This window comes from Echeneis naucrates, chromosome 8 (genome assembly GCF_900963305.1).
Source record: "Echeneis naucrates chromosome 8, fEcheNa1.1, whole genome shotgun sequence".
Taxonomy (NCBI): domain Eukaryota; kingdom Metazoa; phylum Chordata; class Actinopteri; order Carangiformes; family Echeneidae; genus Echeneis; species Echeneis naucrates.
Window position 1 is genome coordinate 9,022,140 of NC_042518.1, and position 17,518 is coordinate 9,039,657.

At 39.5% G+C, this 17,518-nt stretch overlaps 1 protein-coding gene across 1 annotated transcript; it reads right to left on the reverse strand.

Moving 5' to 3' along the window:
• Positions 1 to 3,674: 3,674 nt before the first annotated feature.
• LOC115047906 (transmembrane protein 235) lies at positions 3,675 to 9,312 on the reverse strand. The gene is made up of 4 exons (XM_029509124.1): positions 9,141 to 9,312; positions 7,991 to 8,068; positions 7,477 to 7,614; positions 3,675 to 4,903 (listed from the first exon to the last, which is right to left on the reverse strand). Exons 1-4 carry the CDS (start codon positions 9,310 to 9,312, stop codon positions 4,659 to 4,661), a joined length of 633 nt encoding a protein of 210 aa, XP_029364984.1. The 3' UTR covers positions 3,675 to 4,658.
• Positions 9,313 to 17,518: the final 8,206 nt, after the last annotated feature.

Here is a 17,518-nt window from a genome sequence, read left to right on the forward strand (position 1 = left end):
TTACCATGACTCTGGGAAGCATGACGCTACAGCTGCTGCAGCCACGCTGCATTTTGTTTCCAGGCAGCAAAGCACATGGAGCCTGTTTCTCACTCACAATTTTCTTCATGCTGGCTCTTCATTTTACACGCACACACACACACACACACACATATATATGTATATGTATATATATATATATATATATATATAAATAGATCCAGTGAGGCAGAAAAACTGGAAGTGGGAGTGTGACAAAGGTGGAGAGATGTGGCTATTTATCCGATGCTCTCCCAGACCTCGCTCTGTTTTCCTGAGCCTGAAGTTGTGGATGGCGGCATTGTGCAGCTTGCACGTCAACAAGAAATGCAACCATTATTTTCAGAGAGATGAATAAGAGCTCTATCGCACTGCTCATTACACCCGGTCTCTCCTCTATGCAGAGACATTGTTTTCTTGGTAGGGAAGGCTTCCACTTTGCTTTCCTCTCAGTTGAAGGAGACTTTGAACATGTTTTTATGGGCTCGCTTTTGCTGAAGCATAGTGGGGTAAATAAGCCGGCCTGAAACTGTACATCCATTCACCTTTCGTGAGGCCATGCACTGCGTTGTCATTATCACTGGTATCTAATCAGGGTTTCAACTTTCAGCTTTCGTTTGCTGCATTGGTTCTTTGATGTGGTTGATTGTTGTTGTGTTGTTCATTCTCAGCTGTTCAGGTTGGTGGGGTTGACTCGTAGCTCATGTAGGAAAAGGGAGAGCATTTTCATGTTAAACATCCATACACGGGAGGGGTTGCTGGTATCCCCTATTAGCAGAACCGCTCCGTTATGGACAGACATTATGACTTATTATTACTTTTTGTTTGTTTTCCTTCTGTTTGGGATTTTTTCTTCTTCTTTTTTTTTTTTTCTTCTTTTTTTAATTAAATCAAACCTTTTTGATCAGATCTGCTGCCTACTTCTTTTGGAACGTCTGTTTTAAAGTCTCCAGGGCCCCAAAACACCATCTGGCCTTTTGTGGCAGCAGCTCAGTCTGGTGGCGCATTGATGTGAAATATTCATGTCTCCATTTTATTTCATCTTATTCACCCAAGTTATATGTCTCGAGTCCCCAGCATTTCTCTGTGTGAGTGTGTGTATATGTGCATTTGTGTGTGACTTGATTTATGCATTAGTCATTTTATCCATATATCTTTTTCCTACGTATTTATTACTGTAGAGTTTTTATTTTCATTAGAAAAAGAAAAAGGGGCATCTTTTAATTTCCCGAATGATCCCAAGACCATTGGTTTTCACTGTGCACCAGAGCGATCTAATTAACTTTTCAAGTTGTATCCAGGTAAGCGAAAACACATCTTATTCACGTTCCTCCAGGGATTGAGTACCCACATGGTTTATGAGACCACTCAATCCTTAGACATTAGCTCCACACAGCCCTCAAATTCAGCACTAGAATGAAGCAATGTGATTTCATGAAGTGTCCAAACAGGTTTGAGATTTGAGCAGTTAGAACCAGGGGCGAGAAAAATGGCTTGAATCTGAAGGGGGAAATGAAAGTGCCGGAGGATGAATCACAAGGACCCTTATTAATCTGCTGCCCTGCTTTGAGATCATATCCGAAAATTTTAGAAAATTAGTCGAACAATGGATCACTCAATTCTCATTTCCAATGACAATACATTAAATATAAATGTAATCGTGTGGAATCGGTGATTTAAAAAAATCTGGAGCCTAAGAAACAAAATGTGGAAATAGAGAGGAATAAACGAAATAGTATTGATGAGTTCATTGATTAATGAATCGATGAATCACTGATCTTTGCCCAGCTTTTGTTTTCGCAGTTTTTTTTTCCCCTCTAAATGTGCTGTATACTACTGTATGGATGTTTTGTCACATATGATCATGGATATAACAGACTGTTTTATCTTGTCTTCCCTTGATGGCAAAAATAGTCGAACAGTTAAACTGTATAATGACTTGGTTGACAGATTACACAGAAAAGATAAAATTATTGAGTAAAGTTTGGTATCTGATTGTATTTTAAATAGCCGCATTGATTATAGATTTAATCTGATTCGATCCTGATTTAACAGTTGGTGATTTAAAAGTAGCGGTCTGAGGACAAGTTTTAAGTGAGTAAATACTTCTGACAAGAATAAGTTTTTTTCAATACATTTTTAAAACCAAAATCTTAGAGGTTCTCTAAGTCAAACTTATTGCCCTCTGTCAGGGACAAGGCCATCGACTTGAGAGTAATGGCTTACCATCAACTTTGGTGGTGTTCTGCCAGAACGGATTGAATTATTATATTCCATAAAACTTTAATTTGATTTCAGCAGGCCTCATATATAAAATGGGGTCTACAAGACTGAGCCACTGTGCTTTGGTCCTCAGTTTATGGCTCTCTGTACTATCTGAGCGAGGAGCAGTGGGTAGCAAGCTGCCAAACAAATAGCTGAGTGGACACAATGTTTCATGCTTCTGTCTTTGATTCACAAGCTGAATCACAGTAAACAGAGTTGCAAATCACATTTAGGCAAGCATAAGTGCACCTTTCATTGCTATATGCTATCTGTGTCTGTCCCGAGCGCCTTTGGCATGACCCTTGGCAAATGTTTGATGGCCAATGACAAAATCATTAATGTGTTTTCTGGTCAGTTTTAGGCATTATCACTCATCCTCACAAATCACAGACGGTCTGTCAACAGAAATTTGAAAAAAACCCATCTCAATTGAGATGGCTTATGCTGCTTCAATACAGTCATGGCACAGTACAGTCAATGCATGACAACTAAGGCTTTAGCGCTCTTCATGGTTGATAATACATTCTATCGTATTAATAGGTAATACATCTCTTCATTTATACTCTTCTTCAAATTTTCTCTCAACCCTTGCTTGCATTTTTCTGTACGGAATTGGATTACCTACAATCGACTCTAAAAAGCAAGCAGTGGAAAAGCCTGGATTTCAGTGATGCCAAATGCCATCAGTTTTAGAATAGAAAAGGTTTAATAAGCACCCCAAGGAGTTTCTTTTGTAAACTTTTTTTTATTTTTCATATGGAATGCCGCCAGCTTTGAAAGCACATTATTAAATGTCATTGTCCTCACGACATCTCCAGTGGTTTGACTGTGCAAATAAATGCTTGAACTTTTCGGCAGCAGCATTACAACATATCGGTTAGACACTTATGAAATTTTCCAAGGCTGTTTGTGGCTATTTGTTTCACAAGTGCTTCTCTGTCTGGCCCGATTCCTGGTATGCTTCATTTACATTAAGAGAAGCCGTCTGTGTCATCTTCAAAGTCAAGACTCTGTTGCAAATAATGAATAGGAAGTACAGACGGACATGACTGACATGATTAGGTCAGTGAGCTCTTTTTCTGTTTCCATTTGACAGTACACATTCACATTGCAACTTGGGGAATTAAAAAGTAAGTTATGTACACGCAAGGTTTAGTAATCACTGTGAGAAGAGAACATTTTATAGTATTGCTACAGTGCTAAATGTTGCATTTTAACAGTGCTCTTTTTACTACCATATGCAGTCTCATGTTGGACAGTAAAGGCAGAATTTTACAGTAGTGACTACAACACAGCAGCAGCAACACATGCGCACTACTGGAAACAGCTTGCAGGATCCCTCAGAGTGCAGTTAGCTTCAGCACTGTTCCCATGATTAATGTATTCGGCAGTCAGATGGGTGCAGAGGGTTGTTAAACAGGAGGTGCAAACTCACATTTAAGATGCTTCTCTTAAAGTCACAATAGTCAGTATTAAATATTGCCTTATCTTTCACATTGATCAAACGCTGCTTTTCAAAATCTGTGGAATGCACTACTACTTCAGAATATGCAGCAGCTAATGTATCTACCATGAAATAGTACAAACTGTAAAACTTCTAAGTCTGGTTGGCTCTATTGTTTCGTGCACAATCAACAATGTTTTCATTCGGATGAAATATCCTGAATATATATACTGTATGAAGTAAAATGGGAGAGGATGGCGGAGGAGAAAATGCAGCAATGTCCTCAACATGTTGAAAAGCTCATATAGCATGCACCAAAAGGACATGATCCTGTACTTCTTCGTGGCTCGTTTAGCCCGCATTCATGTCGCAGGGCAGTGTGCTTTCATTTGGCTTGTAGATGAAGTTTCTCTCTGGAAATAACACTTTTCAAGATGAACTTAACAGAAAACAAATTACTTAATAAAATGAGAACCCCAGCCTCACAGATATATGGAAAAGAATGTGGCAACACACGGCTCAGACTGCTGTAACACACCACACTAATACAATTCTAAAAATCTGAAAAAAATTATGTACATTAATCATGGCTGCAATCACAATCTCCTTTCTTCGTGTTTTTATGATCACATCTTTAACAGCATTGTTGAGTGGGACAATAGATATAAAATTATAATGAGATGATAAAAGGCAGCAGGCGGCACTCCAGAAAACAATCAACAAAACAAATGCTAAACACTGTTATTCAACACTGATGTGTCTATTTGATGCAGTTACGAATGGCTGGCTTACATCTACATTTAGTTGCCTTGGCCCACTGGTTAGACGATAATTTCTACACATATTCTGCCCCCTGTGCTAACAATAAATAAATAACAGCAGCAATGATAATAATATCCAACTTGCAGGCTTTTGGCATCCGTCGCTCCCTCTATAACATGGCGATGGCTACGCCAGAGTCATAACGTCCCTTCATTTGAGTTATTCTGGCGGCTAGCATGAGCAGCAGACCAGTGGCCACCTCCAGGCTGTAGGAGACCCAGGCCGTGGCTAAGGACCAGCCAAAAGACACATTGACATAAGCCAGGTTCTCTGGGCTCACGATCTGCTGGAACTCCTCCATGGCCTGGTTGGAGTATTTGATGTAGATACAGACCCCAGACAGTGTGAAAAGACCTGTTGGTGCACAGAGACAGATGGATGGTTCGGCTGGAAGAATACTTCTGGGTGTCACCACATGCCCATGTGCTGGTAATATAAAAATAGACAAATTGTGAGAAAATTTCAATAAATTCTCTGATCACGAGGTTCTCAGGCTGCCACAATAATGACCATTTACCGTCTTTTACGATGTGGTCATTAAGGCGATAAAACATTAAGCCAAGCTTCTTTTTCCAGCCCAAATGTTCTCCACATAACCCAGTGAAGAGTATTCGGTGATCTATAAAATTGAATCTGTTATACACGAGAAACATTTAGTATAATCGCCATGCATTAATGATTTAAAATACTTCAAAAGAAAAAGAAAAAATATCAGACAATTATCTCATCAAGATGCTTCTAAATGTAGTTTTCCCTGAAGCTGTGGTTTAACTAAGTAGCCTCTACTGTGTCTAAATTTGGATTTCTTGTCTTCCCAAACAGAGAGATGAAACATTCCATGCAAACGTAATTAGAAGGGGAAGACAACAATAATCTGTCATTGAATATCAGCCCAGCAACGCCTTAAACAGAACATTGTTCTGAATTGTACAACATAAACAATTAAAACCGACCACAGAAGGCAGGACCGCTAGACCCTGTAGCAATTAACCTCTTTTAATTACAGGTCACTTCAAATTGCCACAGTGGGCTCCTCTCATTGTCCATCACGTGAGCACGCTGGAGCAGAACATGTTAAAGGAGACACGATGGGTTCGACACGCTTAAGATTCATGGAGGGAAGGAAGGTGCCAGAAGGAATGTTTTCATATATTGAAATTGAAACTGAAATTGTGATAATTGTTGTCGCTCTGGCATTCTCTTTACATACGGTATGAAGACAGAAGGTGTACTTTTTCACAGGCTACGGAGGCCAGGGCAGGGAAGCTTGCCGATGAGCAATGGCTCAGAGCGGCTTAGCCCATGGGGCTATGGGACCCCCACCCATTTTCTGCAGGGACAGGAATTTGGTTGGGGTGTACTTTAGACCTGAGTGGGATAATCTCCGGAAATACAAACTAATCGACTTGAGCACTTCCCATTGGACCTCTTGTTGATGTGTGGATTTGTATGGAGTCTGAGTGGGTTGAGAAGTATTGAATTTCAACTTTTTTATATAAATATATGTATTTTATATTCACAGACGGTAGTTCAAAAAGCATGCATTTACGTACGTGATGTGCCTACTCTGAGTGTGTTTTGAAAGAGCTGGTCATAACATGGCAGTAAACAAAGTTGTTTGAATATACCGTCTCTCGTACTAAAATGTAAAGCTCAGAAATAAATGGCCAGGATATACAATCAGAATGAATGAAAGCAGGAAAAAAAGGAGATTTTTTCTATTTTATCTAATTCCAGAGATTGAAAATACAAGAGTTTAAAGATTGCCGGTTCTTTGATGTGGGGATGTGGACAGGACATTCTGTGTGAACCATGAAATAAGGTGTCTCCACTGTGAGGCATGGGAGGCTTGGACTGTCAGCAGACATCATGGAAGACAAAATGAGACCTTCAACTGCTGTGATAGATTCCTGCATTCACTCTCAACCTTAACCGAGCTGAGACTGAAATCAATTCCTCTTGAGTTCTGACCAAAGCAAATGTGTTATTTGATGGATATCATATTTATTTTGGCCATCCCACAGCTGAACCCTTCGCAGAGCAAACTGATGAAAGTGTATCCTGCCCTTTATTAAAGAACCAGCTGACCAGGTCACTGGTACGTCAAACAAAGGACAACTTCTGCGCAGTATTTTTTTAGTATTCTCTTTTATGTGGTGATAGAAAAGTGTGCCAGATTTCCAGGGCATAATGATTAAATTACTGTTACAGCCAAAGGCCACACTTAGCAGATAAAAAAAAAAAAACTAATTGCCCACTGAAGATTTCACAGGGAAGTCTGACCGAACTGTTCAATCAGTTTCTGATCATTGACTTGATCAGCAATCACTCTACAGTACCTGCTGTGATCAATACTGTGACTTTCCAAAGCATCCTTAAGTAGCTTTGCAGCCACAGTTTATTTCAAGTCAAATGTCAAAGCTGCCTACAATCGCATATGGATGTCTCCAGAGAATCATGCGAGTGAGTGTCTATCCATCTGCCAGACTGGATGCAGTAACAAAATCATTGCACAGTGTGTTCATACTTATTCATACTCATAATGTGTTTTGTGTGTTACTTCCCTTAATGTCACTGTAAGCTCCACATCACATATATTTTAAATATAAATATAATATAAATATTTTCCAAGTGATTGTATGATGTAATAGCTGATCAGGTATGCTGCTGAGGTCATAGGAAGGTGGAGTTAGCCTCTTGTTCTTTTGTCATAAGTGAACCAGAAGTCAGTTAGAGCTGCTAAAATACAATTTACAGGCATTCATAAGTGAGGTTAACACACACCAATATGCATATGATGTGGCACCCACACACTTGTGCTGTGTGTCTTACTTCAAAGAATAGGATTTGCTGAAGTTAGAACTGAACACAGAGAAAATACAGACCCAAAAAACAAACAAACAAACAAAAAAAATGTGTGAACTTACTAGAGAACAGAAAGTATGTTGCTGCTCCTGCCAGCAAGTTGGGGCTGCAGGCTAACGAACTAACAAGTCCAAAGATCCAGCCAAACACCAGCAGAACCAGGCTGAGTGGCAGCAGAATGACCACCACCTTGTGTAAGCCTGCAAGCACACATGTGCAACATATAATCATGTTTACTGGAAGGGCTAACCTGTGAGTTTTCTTTTTCTCCTTTCCAGTCAGGCAGATTTAAACAAGTCCACTGTTTGCAACCATTTGAAAAGGCAGTTGAGATTTTAAGAGTAATTTCCAAAATCCAAGGAGCTTCTGGTTTTCATTATCAATGGGGTATGAAAATCCAGTTGCAGTGGATCATCATCATTAAATGCATCTCCTAGATGTGACTAACAACGTAGCTGTTAAACACAGACCCCTTTTCCATGGCGCCACTTAGCACTACCATGACCCACTTCAGGTGTAGACTTTTAAATCCATCCTCTATCAACTCCTATCCTATTTGATGTACAAAGCACTTACCGAGGAGGTGCCTTTCTGCCTCAGACAGGGACGACATATTTGCCGTGAAGGAGGGGATGAAAGAACTCCCGTTTGCTCCTGAAAATGTCAAGGGAAAAGGTTACACATGGCAGCATGTAGGTACTGAGCTGGAGGACTCAGCAAAAATGGATGCTGGATACCAAGCAACGTGATGTTTACTTTCCTTAGTGGAACAAATCATTATGGATATCTCAAGTATTGTAACATAACATATTGCATGTTAAGATCAATGAAGCCAACTAATGACATCTCTGCTGGATAGCTGTCGGCTCATCTGTTCACTGTTACAGAATGTGAGTCAGTGTTTGCTCCATCTCTACCAGCATGTGACAGGTGAGCACAGCCTCAAGCACCGGGCTGGCTCATTACTTGGCATTTACAAGGTAAACTATGGTGTGCCACTATGGCAACGAATTGGCCCCCAAGCTGTGCAGGCAGCAAGCACCATATTGAATCTGTGAGAAATACTTTCTATACTTAACTGTGCATCATGTGTGTTCACCTGCAGCTGCAGAATGTAATACTGTCGTTCTTCTAACAAATGGGAAAGAAATTGATGTATTCTTGCACATTCACTTCATCTGTGGTCTCATATAAATCCCCCCCCCCCCTTTTTTTTTTTAATCGCCTAATTTAGGAGCTAATAACAATTTAGCATGTGGTTGTCTCGGTCATTTATTTCTAAATGCACTGAAATTGCAGCTTTTTTCTCTGCACCAGTGTTCCAAAAACCAAATTTCCCTTCCATCTCAGTCTTGCAAAGCCTGAAGCAAATGCACCTCCTGCCTTGAACTGCTGCTGACAATCACAGACAGACGAGCGATGGCCGAACAATGTAGTGAATGAACATTGTTAGAATACGACATTGCAACACGTTTTTTTTTCTGGTTTGTTTTTTCCCCCTCAGGTTTGCACGAAAAAACAAAAACAACAACAACAACAAAAAAACACGTTGAAAATATTAAGTCAGTTTAACTTGATGTGGGCTTCTCAAAATCCTCCTGTGCGAAGCAGCGCAAAAGTTGTTCTGGGATAAAAGGTGTGATTTTTCTCCAGCTGGTTTATGCATATATATCTATATATATATACACACTAAACCACAAACTGGGTTTAAGTTGAGTTGTCGTACCTTCATTGATCCTCCACAGTCCAGAATGTGAACTCAGGTCGTCAGGACCTGTGTGGTTGGGTCTGTTCACGTCGATTATGTACCAATACTCGGTCCCAATGGCTACGGCGAGGAGGGAAAAACTGAGGAGCCCCGTGAAGCCGGCAGAAATAACCACGAGTCCGTACCTCATGATATGCTCCAGCAGCAGAGCTGATGTTCTGTGGAGAGTTAATGTTTTGTCATCGCTGTTTTCTCAATCGACGCTCCAAAATGCGTAAAAACTGTCCGGATGGATCCCTCTTTCTGAAGCGCTGCTTCCTAACAGCTGTGGCCAAAATGCCGTTTAGGATGGAGACAGAGAGCAGATAGAGAGAGAGAGGAAAAAAGCGCATTCCAGTTTTATTTTAATAACAACATTTTTAAAAACGAAAAATCTGTGCGTCTGATCGGAATTGTGCGTTTCTGTACCACTTTTCCGGTGCCGTGTTTCAAAATAAATCTCCCATTGGTAAGGGAATATATATATAAATATATATACATTGGAATATATAGGCTCCTTGTAAAGTATCCAATGTAGAAGTGTTTCGTCCATTTCTCTGTCCATCAGATTCAGGAAGCTTTCACTGGCTGCAACTGTGTAGTCAGTCTGACCTCCATCTACTGACTACCGCAGGACAGATACGAAATCTGACCTTAATCTTAAAGAATTCAAAAGTACCCACAGATGAAAAGGAAATTGCATCTTAGTTAAATAAATGCACTAAAATGCTTAACATATTATTCTATTGAGTTCAGCTCCAAACACCAAACTACATCAACGATATGGAGAACCTCCATCCCTTTAGGTTTGCACTCTGGAGTGTGTTTGAGGTTCGAGTCTGTGAGATTTGTACACTGTCCCACTTCCCTGTCATAGATCCTTGTACAGTTTCTCAGCCACTCTAAAGCTGACTGGGACCATGAGTGAAAAAGCATGAGTTGGCAAAAAATTTCTCATTTGGACTCTGACTGGGTCTCAACTCCAAAACGTTTTCAAACTATTACTGCCTGGCTTCATGTTGGGTGTTATTGTGTGACGGTAAAAAAAAATCTTCTGACTGGTGTAGAATGGTGTAGGATCATGTTTTACCTATTTTATTTAATACACCATGCAGATATCTGGATCGTAAAAGGCCAGTGAAAAAAAAAAGAATCTACCTGAGGAGATTTCAGCATCTAACTTTGAAGTTAATCAAGTTTAATGTCACTATCAGAATAGTTTCTACAGTCCTCAGGATACACACGGAAAGTAAGTCATTCTGATTTTAAAACTAGTGAGAAAAAGGATGTACTGTTGATACAGCATCGCAATTTACTCAAATGCTGAAACCTATTTCATGTTTTATAGATAAGGAAACCAGTAACACATGTTCCATGATTTACCCATAAGGAAAAGGCTGTCTGAAAACCTACTCTTATTATGTAAGGGCTCTTGGATGCATTTTGTTTTTAGCAAGGCACATAAAGACTCTGCATCCACAATGAACCGACAATCACAATCAATCATTCTTTTAACAAACACAGCAACAACAAGAGAAGTGACACTTGCATATAATTTACATAAAGGATGATGTCGACCAGTTCCCAAAAGCCATGGTAATTTATTAATGGCACGACACAGGAAAAGCTAATCGTTTCTCTGAGTCTAAGGCAAAGGATTAAATTGGAATTACGTGCAGAGAGGCACGTATGGATTTGCCAGTTGAAGGATGCCAAATTCAGTCGTTCTTGATCAATGTGATGATGACAATTTTGTGAGACCTTAGAAGCTGGAGTAGTCGAATTGGTGGTTTTTGGTTTTCTCTCCAAAAATGCATCAGCAGTCGGGAACTCAGATGTGTCTATGACAACAAACACTGCGATGTCTTTGTTGTAATATTCTGTGTTTGGTTCAGACTGCAGAGAAGAGTCCTGATCAAGGCTAATAAATCCATCTTCTTCTGCAACACTATGCTGTCTTTGGGATTATACAGTGGACAGTCTTTTATTAGCATAGTGTTGTCGATTCTCACCGGATTAATGCCTCGCAAACAGATTCTAATGTTTTTTCTTTGAAAGCAGACAGACTGCAGGCAACATATGCTTTTGTTGGAAATTCTCATTTAAAACCGCAATATTTATCTGCAGCACATTAGCTACAGAGAAGGAGGAGAAGAGCTGGCTTTGATTGTAGCCTATTTAAATTGTAGAAGTAATTAATGCTTGAACAGATGATGTCTGATGATCAGCGTCTGTTGAAACTACAAATCTGGGCATACTGTATTACAAAGAGTAATTTAGCACAGATTGAGTCTCGTACTGAAGTGCTGACAGACTGTCCTTAAAGTCTAAAGTGTCTTGATCAGCAATTTTATTTCTGAACAAATAAAGAGGGCAATTAAAAACTTTTGAATATATCTTTACTGCACCTGTAAGCCTTTGCTGATTTGTAGACTCTTCAGTAGAACTGACTAAATGCCATCTCATATCGAAAGCAGGCAAATAAATATCATGTCAGAGATGCCAGAGAGAGCCTTTTAAGTGCTCCGTCTTTTTCACCCAGTGCACCTGTTAATTTAAAAATGTGTATTACTTTGCATCTTATTTTGTTGACCTATCAACAATATGTTTAAGTAAGTAAAAAAAAAAAAGTTTGTCTTTACTCTGAATTCACAGCAACTAAAGTATAAAATAATATCGTAAAAATGTACCTTGCTTGGTTCATCCCCAAAGCTGTACTGGTAACAAAATGAATGCACAAATTGACACATTGTTTTTTTTTTTTTTTTTTTTTGAAGTTGTTTGTGTGTCTGTCCCATTCTCATGAATGTAATAGCTCAAGAACACCTTCAGGGAATAGCTTCATATTTAGTGCAATTACTGGGGTCAACTGAGCTTTGGTAGCTAGAGGTCAGAGGTCTAAGTCACTGTGACCTCATTTCTGGCCCATTCATGTGACACACACACACACACACACACACACACACACACAAATTGTTAGAGGTCAACTTCACAGCAATATTTAAATTCTCTGTAAAAACCACTGGGGAAATCATTACAATGACTTGCTGGTTTGCTGTTGAAGAAATACATCAGATCAGTCTCTGTGATTTCCAGAGAGTTCATCAGAATTTTCAAACTGCATGCTTTACTCTCCAACACATGTCATCCATCAGCAGTCATTACAAAGGCCTGTGAAGTCCAGAGGAAGTTCCGCTGTTGTTCTATTCTTGTTTGTGTGTTCACCACAACAGTGACTTCTGCCCACAGTTAACCTTGAACCATGGCAGCACTGTTGACATGACATGCATATACAAAATTATACTTTGATGTGTGTAGCAAGTCACTAAGTCGCCTCTTTTTTAAGTAAAAAGAAGAATGCAAGTTCAGCAGACTAAGCCAGATTCTATCCCACGACGGTCGCTTGCAACACGACAACAGCGTGTCGGTGGTCAGACTGAAACTATCTTTGATTCTGATAACAGAACCAGCTCCTTACTTAGTTTACTCATGAAACCAAATTGTCATTCACTCTTTCATATTGAGGCTTTCTGTCTGTTTCTTTTGTTGTTGGCAGAACTGAATGCGGGTTGCCAGGTTTGTCTGTGTGGACAAGCTCAATGGCTGTGTCAATTCCAAAATGATCTGCCATTCAATAATACTTATGCTTTTTAGTATCGATATCCAGTGTTTGATGTCTTTGTCTTTCTCTCTGGCAAAAATTTGGTTTGTTCGGCTTTATCTGCGTTTGAGTTTAGGCCATTTGCTGTTTTTTTTTGTTTTGTTTTGTTTTTTTAACTGAGCCTTGGGCTTCATGGTTGAGAGGACTTTTCTCCATCTTTTTCTCTTTGTAACTTTTTAATCATTGGAGCTGCCCTTACTGGCTTTAAGGTGTTAGAATTTAATGGCTCTTCCCAATTAAGGTAAATTGGTTTATTTCATTGTGTGTGTTTCCCCGGACTCTCTTTCAAAATTTAGTGTACAGGTTCTCCTTTGCTAATTCCTCATACTCCACATCTGTATAAAAATGTTGTGTTATTATGGCTTTCCCTCACTGGTAAGATGCTTTGGATAAGACCACCTGTAAAATGTGTGGATGTGTTTCTTACAGTGTTTCTTATTATGTATTGTCACATTCTCCTTTTGTTCTGTCTCAGTGGATCAAAGTAAAACCCCGCATATCTATTCCACTGAGATCTGGATTTTTTGGGGTAATCTGTTCAGATCAGGTTGACTGTGTGTACAAAATAGATGCCTGTTGTGCATATTTTATATTATAATTATTTTCTGTTTTTGTTAACACAAAAATCTGCAGTCATTGTGCAGTGCTAAATTGGGAAAGTACTCTTTTCCAGGAAATATAACTATATTTATATTTTGTTGCCTTACATACACAAGGTTTGCTGGATTTCCTAGTTTTAAGGTTTGAATTTTTTGCTGCTATTTTATGACTCTCCCACTCTCTGTCACATGTTTAATTCAGACATAAAAAGCACAAAACCATTCCCGCAGAGTGTTCACAGTAAAGCCTATGTATCTAAAGTGCATGTGTTTGTTGTGTGTTTCACTGGAGTTGATGAAAGGAGTTGGCTCAACTGTGTCTAAACTAGATTTGCATGAGCTCTTAGCGTCTCAGCCATCTGTTTAAAATAAGCACTTGCTTTTGATTCACAAAACAAATGAGAATTTGATTTCTCCATAATAGCCTCTTTGATGGAGATAATCAAAAATTAATGTTGTCTTTCTGGCAACCTTGCACTATTTCACTGGTACATAAAAAGGTTTTGGGTCCACCTGACCAACAGCAGTAATAGAATAGCAAAAATGGTTTTGGTGCTTTTATTTAAAAGAACAATGGCAAACCATTCACTGCCTCACAGTCTAAGGCCACCCCTGACTCTTGGTGGCCAGAGGCTTGTAACTACTAAGCCCCTCCCCCTGACCAACTAACTGTCAATGACATTAATTATCTTCCATATTAAACTATAACCACCACAAACAATGAGTTTGTCCATTAAATAAACGTAACTCAATACTGGCCTCCAGACCATCCAGTTAAATATCCCCAAAACCTGACGGTCTGCTCAATAATATGGTAATCTAACCTGCAGTCCAATCAACCATGGCACAGTCCAAATTCATCACACCTGCAGTGACAGCCCGTATATAAGACAGCCTGGATGGCAGCTCTGTTTTGACCCTGGAGACTGTGGAGGAGGAGAACATCAGATAGTGAAGACGTGGAACACTTCTTTGAGATAAGTATGGACAAACTGACCTGCGTTAACCAAATAGTGACAGAGTGTGTTTTATTCTTCCAGCATTAGATGTTGTTGCAGTGGACGCACGTAAAGTTGTGACTGGCTTTGTTGTGTTGCGTGCACGCACCACAGTGACGGAAGGGACTAATGTGGATGTGCAGTTCTGTAATGAATGCCTTTTTTGGCCATGTCCTGCTCGTCATCAGTGAAGGGTCTTTGATTAATCTATGTTGTTTGTCCTTGATGACACAAGTCTAGCTAGCGTCATAAGTGCAGCAAGAAAAAATTTAAAAAACAGTGCAGGTAACTGCTATTGACCTTCAATTGCTGTCCAGTTCCTTTAACTGTGCACAACTAATGTGTTTATCCAGCATAGCAAAGCTTTTGTCACAGTAAAAGTTTCTATTTAAAATGTTTTCCAGTTTAGTGATTCCTTGGTAATGATCAAGGTAAGTGAGTAGGGCCTTTGTGCGTTCTGATTTTTCAAATAAAACGGGTGCCAGTGTAATTATAGAAGAGAACAAAAGGAGGCAAAGTGTAAATTTAAAATGTTTCACTTGAATAAAGTTGTTTTGGCGTGTGTGTGCGCGTGCGTGTGTGCACGTCAGTTTGTGGTTGTCAATGAATCTTAGTAAGGACACCGTCTTTCAAAAAAGATCACAAATTCTTAAAGGGGAAAAAAGGATAAATAGTTTGAAATGGCACAAAGCTTTAGAAGGAAGAGGAGAACTGGAACCATCAAGACCATCTACACATCCGATGAAATTGTCAACACGTATTCTGTACAATGTGCTCGGTAACTGACAGAAGTGAAAATGCTGAAACTACAAACAGATGCCAGGAGGTCAGTGTCAGTTTGATTTTTCTGCCTGTTGACTTTACAGCTGGATAAGGGTTTTTGTTTATTTTTTTTTTTCCCTAGGTCACTTCTCACTGACTAAATATGTAAGAATATATTCAGACACACAGTGCCACCCAGTGTAGTGAACGTGGAAAATCAGACCCTGAGCGTTGTGCCTAGATAAATCAATGCTTGAACGCTGAAAGGTCACGCTGTCGTTTCAGAAATGCCTGCCAAAAATAGTTGGCACCATACACTTGACTCGAGGGTAAATTCTTGACCTATAGAAATATAGCTTGTATGTTTTTATAACCAGATTCTGTTTCAACAGTGGTGTCAATCAGTCATGTGTGTAACATAGGATGATGTAATTAAAATGCTATGGTGATTAACAAAAAATAAAAACATATGGAATCTATATTCAAATATCCAGCATATCCACTAACTTTAATGTGCAGATCAAACATGCAACTGTATTAGGTGGATGTTAGTTACGATAAATGTTAGTAAGACCTGTAAATATCCTTCAAGTCAAAATGTCTACTCCATGTCCGTATCAGTGGTAGAAAATGAAACACTAAAAAGCAATCATACTATGTCTATTCACAAACATATGTGAATGGATTATGTTTGATTCATAGCACTGCATGCAATTCTAGTCCCAAAGTCAATAAAGATAAGTTTTTATTTTTTTATGAACATTTTCAAAAATATCGGCAGACATAGATTGCAAAACAAACTTAAATACATTCTAAGATATGGCCAGAGGCTCTCTATATAGAGCTGATACAGGATGCATAGTTGGCCCAACCTTTTAGACTTTGTCATCTAAAAAAGTTTTTCTATTTATTGCAAATTGCACACATCACACAACCATTGGGTTAGACAGTAGATCTGCACTATTGCACCGATTTTTGTATTTTTATTTTTTTTCCCTGAGAAATAACTGACAAAATTCTACAGGATAAACTGAACGCAGGTTTAGGTAGGTCCTCTGCACTGCACACAAACATCTATATCCAAAAAGAGTGGGAAGCTTGTGCCTGAAGCAATTTGAAGGGTGACAGGTATTAGGGAGGGCGATCTAATGATCTCAATGAGTGGAGAATCTTATTTACTTGTGCATCGTCTGCTTATCAGGCGAACTGGACAGATTTTGTCCTGCTCTGCAGGCTTCTGTGAGCCTGGCGTAGGAACACAGTAGTTCTCCACTGGTGCCTAACAAGAGCCACCATCACCTATCCATGCCCCGCAGGCAGGGACACACACCGGGCTAGCTGGTTATCAGTGACTGAACTTGTTAAAATAGTTACCTATACAACCTCATATATAAACTGCAGTTCTGTTCAGGTTGTGATTCTATTCTAAAAGATTGTCATGAGATCTCTCGTCCAGATCGGCTGCCTCCATAGCGAGGTGTACATGATCACTTGAGTAATGTGAATATCTGAACCAAAACTGGTGTGTGGGTGGGTGTGGGCTAAGACTCTACTAGAGGTTACTGATCACATATAAAAGCTGAGTTAGGTAGTTTACTTAGAGGAACACTCCAGAAGTTTGTGAAACACAGAGTTGAACTCGTACTGGTTTCAGTGGGATGCTCTCAGTCTACAGCTGCGCACATGACTGAAAGCAGAGTGGGAAGCAGAAAGCCCAGCTTTGTCAAAAGTGAAACATTTTTTCCAGCAACTCGAAAGCTGTCTGAGGGAGCAGTGTGTGGACAGACTGGGCCGAATGAGTGCACAGAACACTAATTTCCCAAAAGTGAATTTATTGCATTTCCTTGTCTTGGGTGTGGGTGAACGGAGAACAAGCTTTATTTTAAGAATTCACAGCGAGGATTTCACTGTCTTAACGGTCTAATATGTTCTTTCATTTCACTCATAAGTATTCCACTAAGTAATCTTAATTGGTCAAAAATATGTTATTAAAAGCCCTTATATTTTCTAAGCTTATCACTCAGTTCTGAACATGAGAACAGGGTATAAAGGGATATAGAGTGCAGTATGGTTTAAGGCCCCTAGGCAGAACACCAGCAAAGCACTTTGAGTTCACACTTGGTACATTATAGATTATGTATCCAATATCGTCTAGTCGATGCGTCTATGTGCTCCCTCTTTGCTTTTGTGCTTATCCCTGACATGAATGCATGAGATTTCTACCAATATTCGTCCCTAAACATGCCTGATCTATGTATATTGTATTGTTTGGTGCTTGCAGCGATGCTGACTTAAGTTCTCTTTGGATATATATTGCACAGCATTGCTGAAATGTCT

What these genes read in the sequence shown, in the direction of transcription:
- LOC115047906 (XM_029509124.1), bottom strand. Translation starts at nt 9,312, where the DNA reads ATGAGGTACGGACTCGTGGTTATTTCTGCCGGCTTCACGGGGCTCCTC. An exon ending in ACTGTGGAGGATCAATGAAG is followed by an intron (nt 8,069 to 9,140) that starts GTACGACAACTC and finishes TGACATTTTCAG; the next exon opens with GAGCAAACGGGAGTTCTTTC. An exon ending in AACATACTTTCTGTTCTCTA is followed by an intron (nt 4,904 to 7,476) that starts GTAAGTTCACAC and finishes GTGCACCAACAG; the next exon opens with GTCTTTTCACACTGTCTGGG.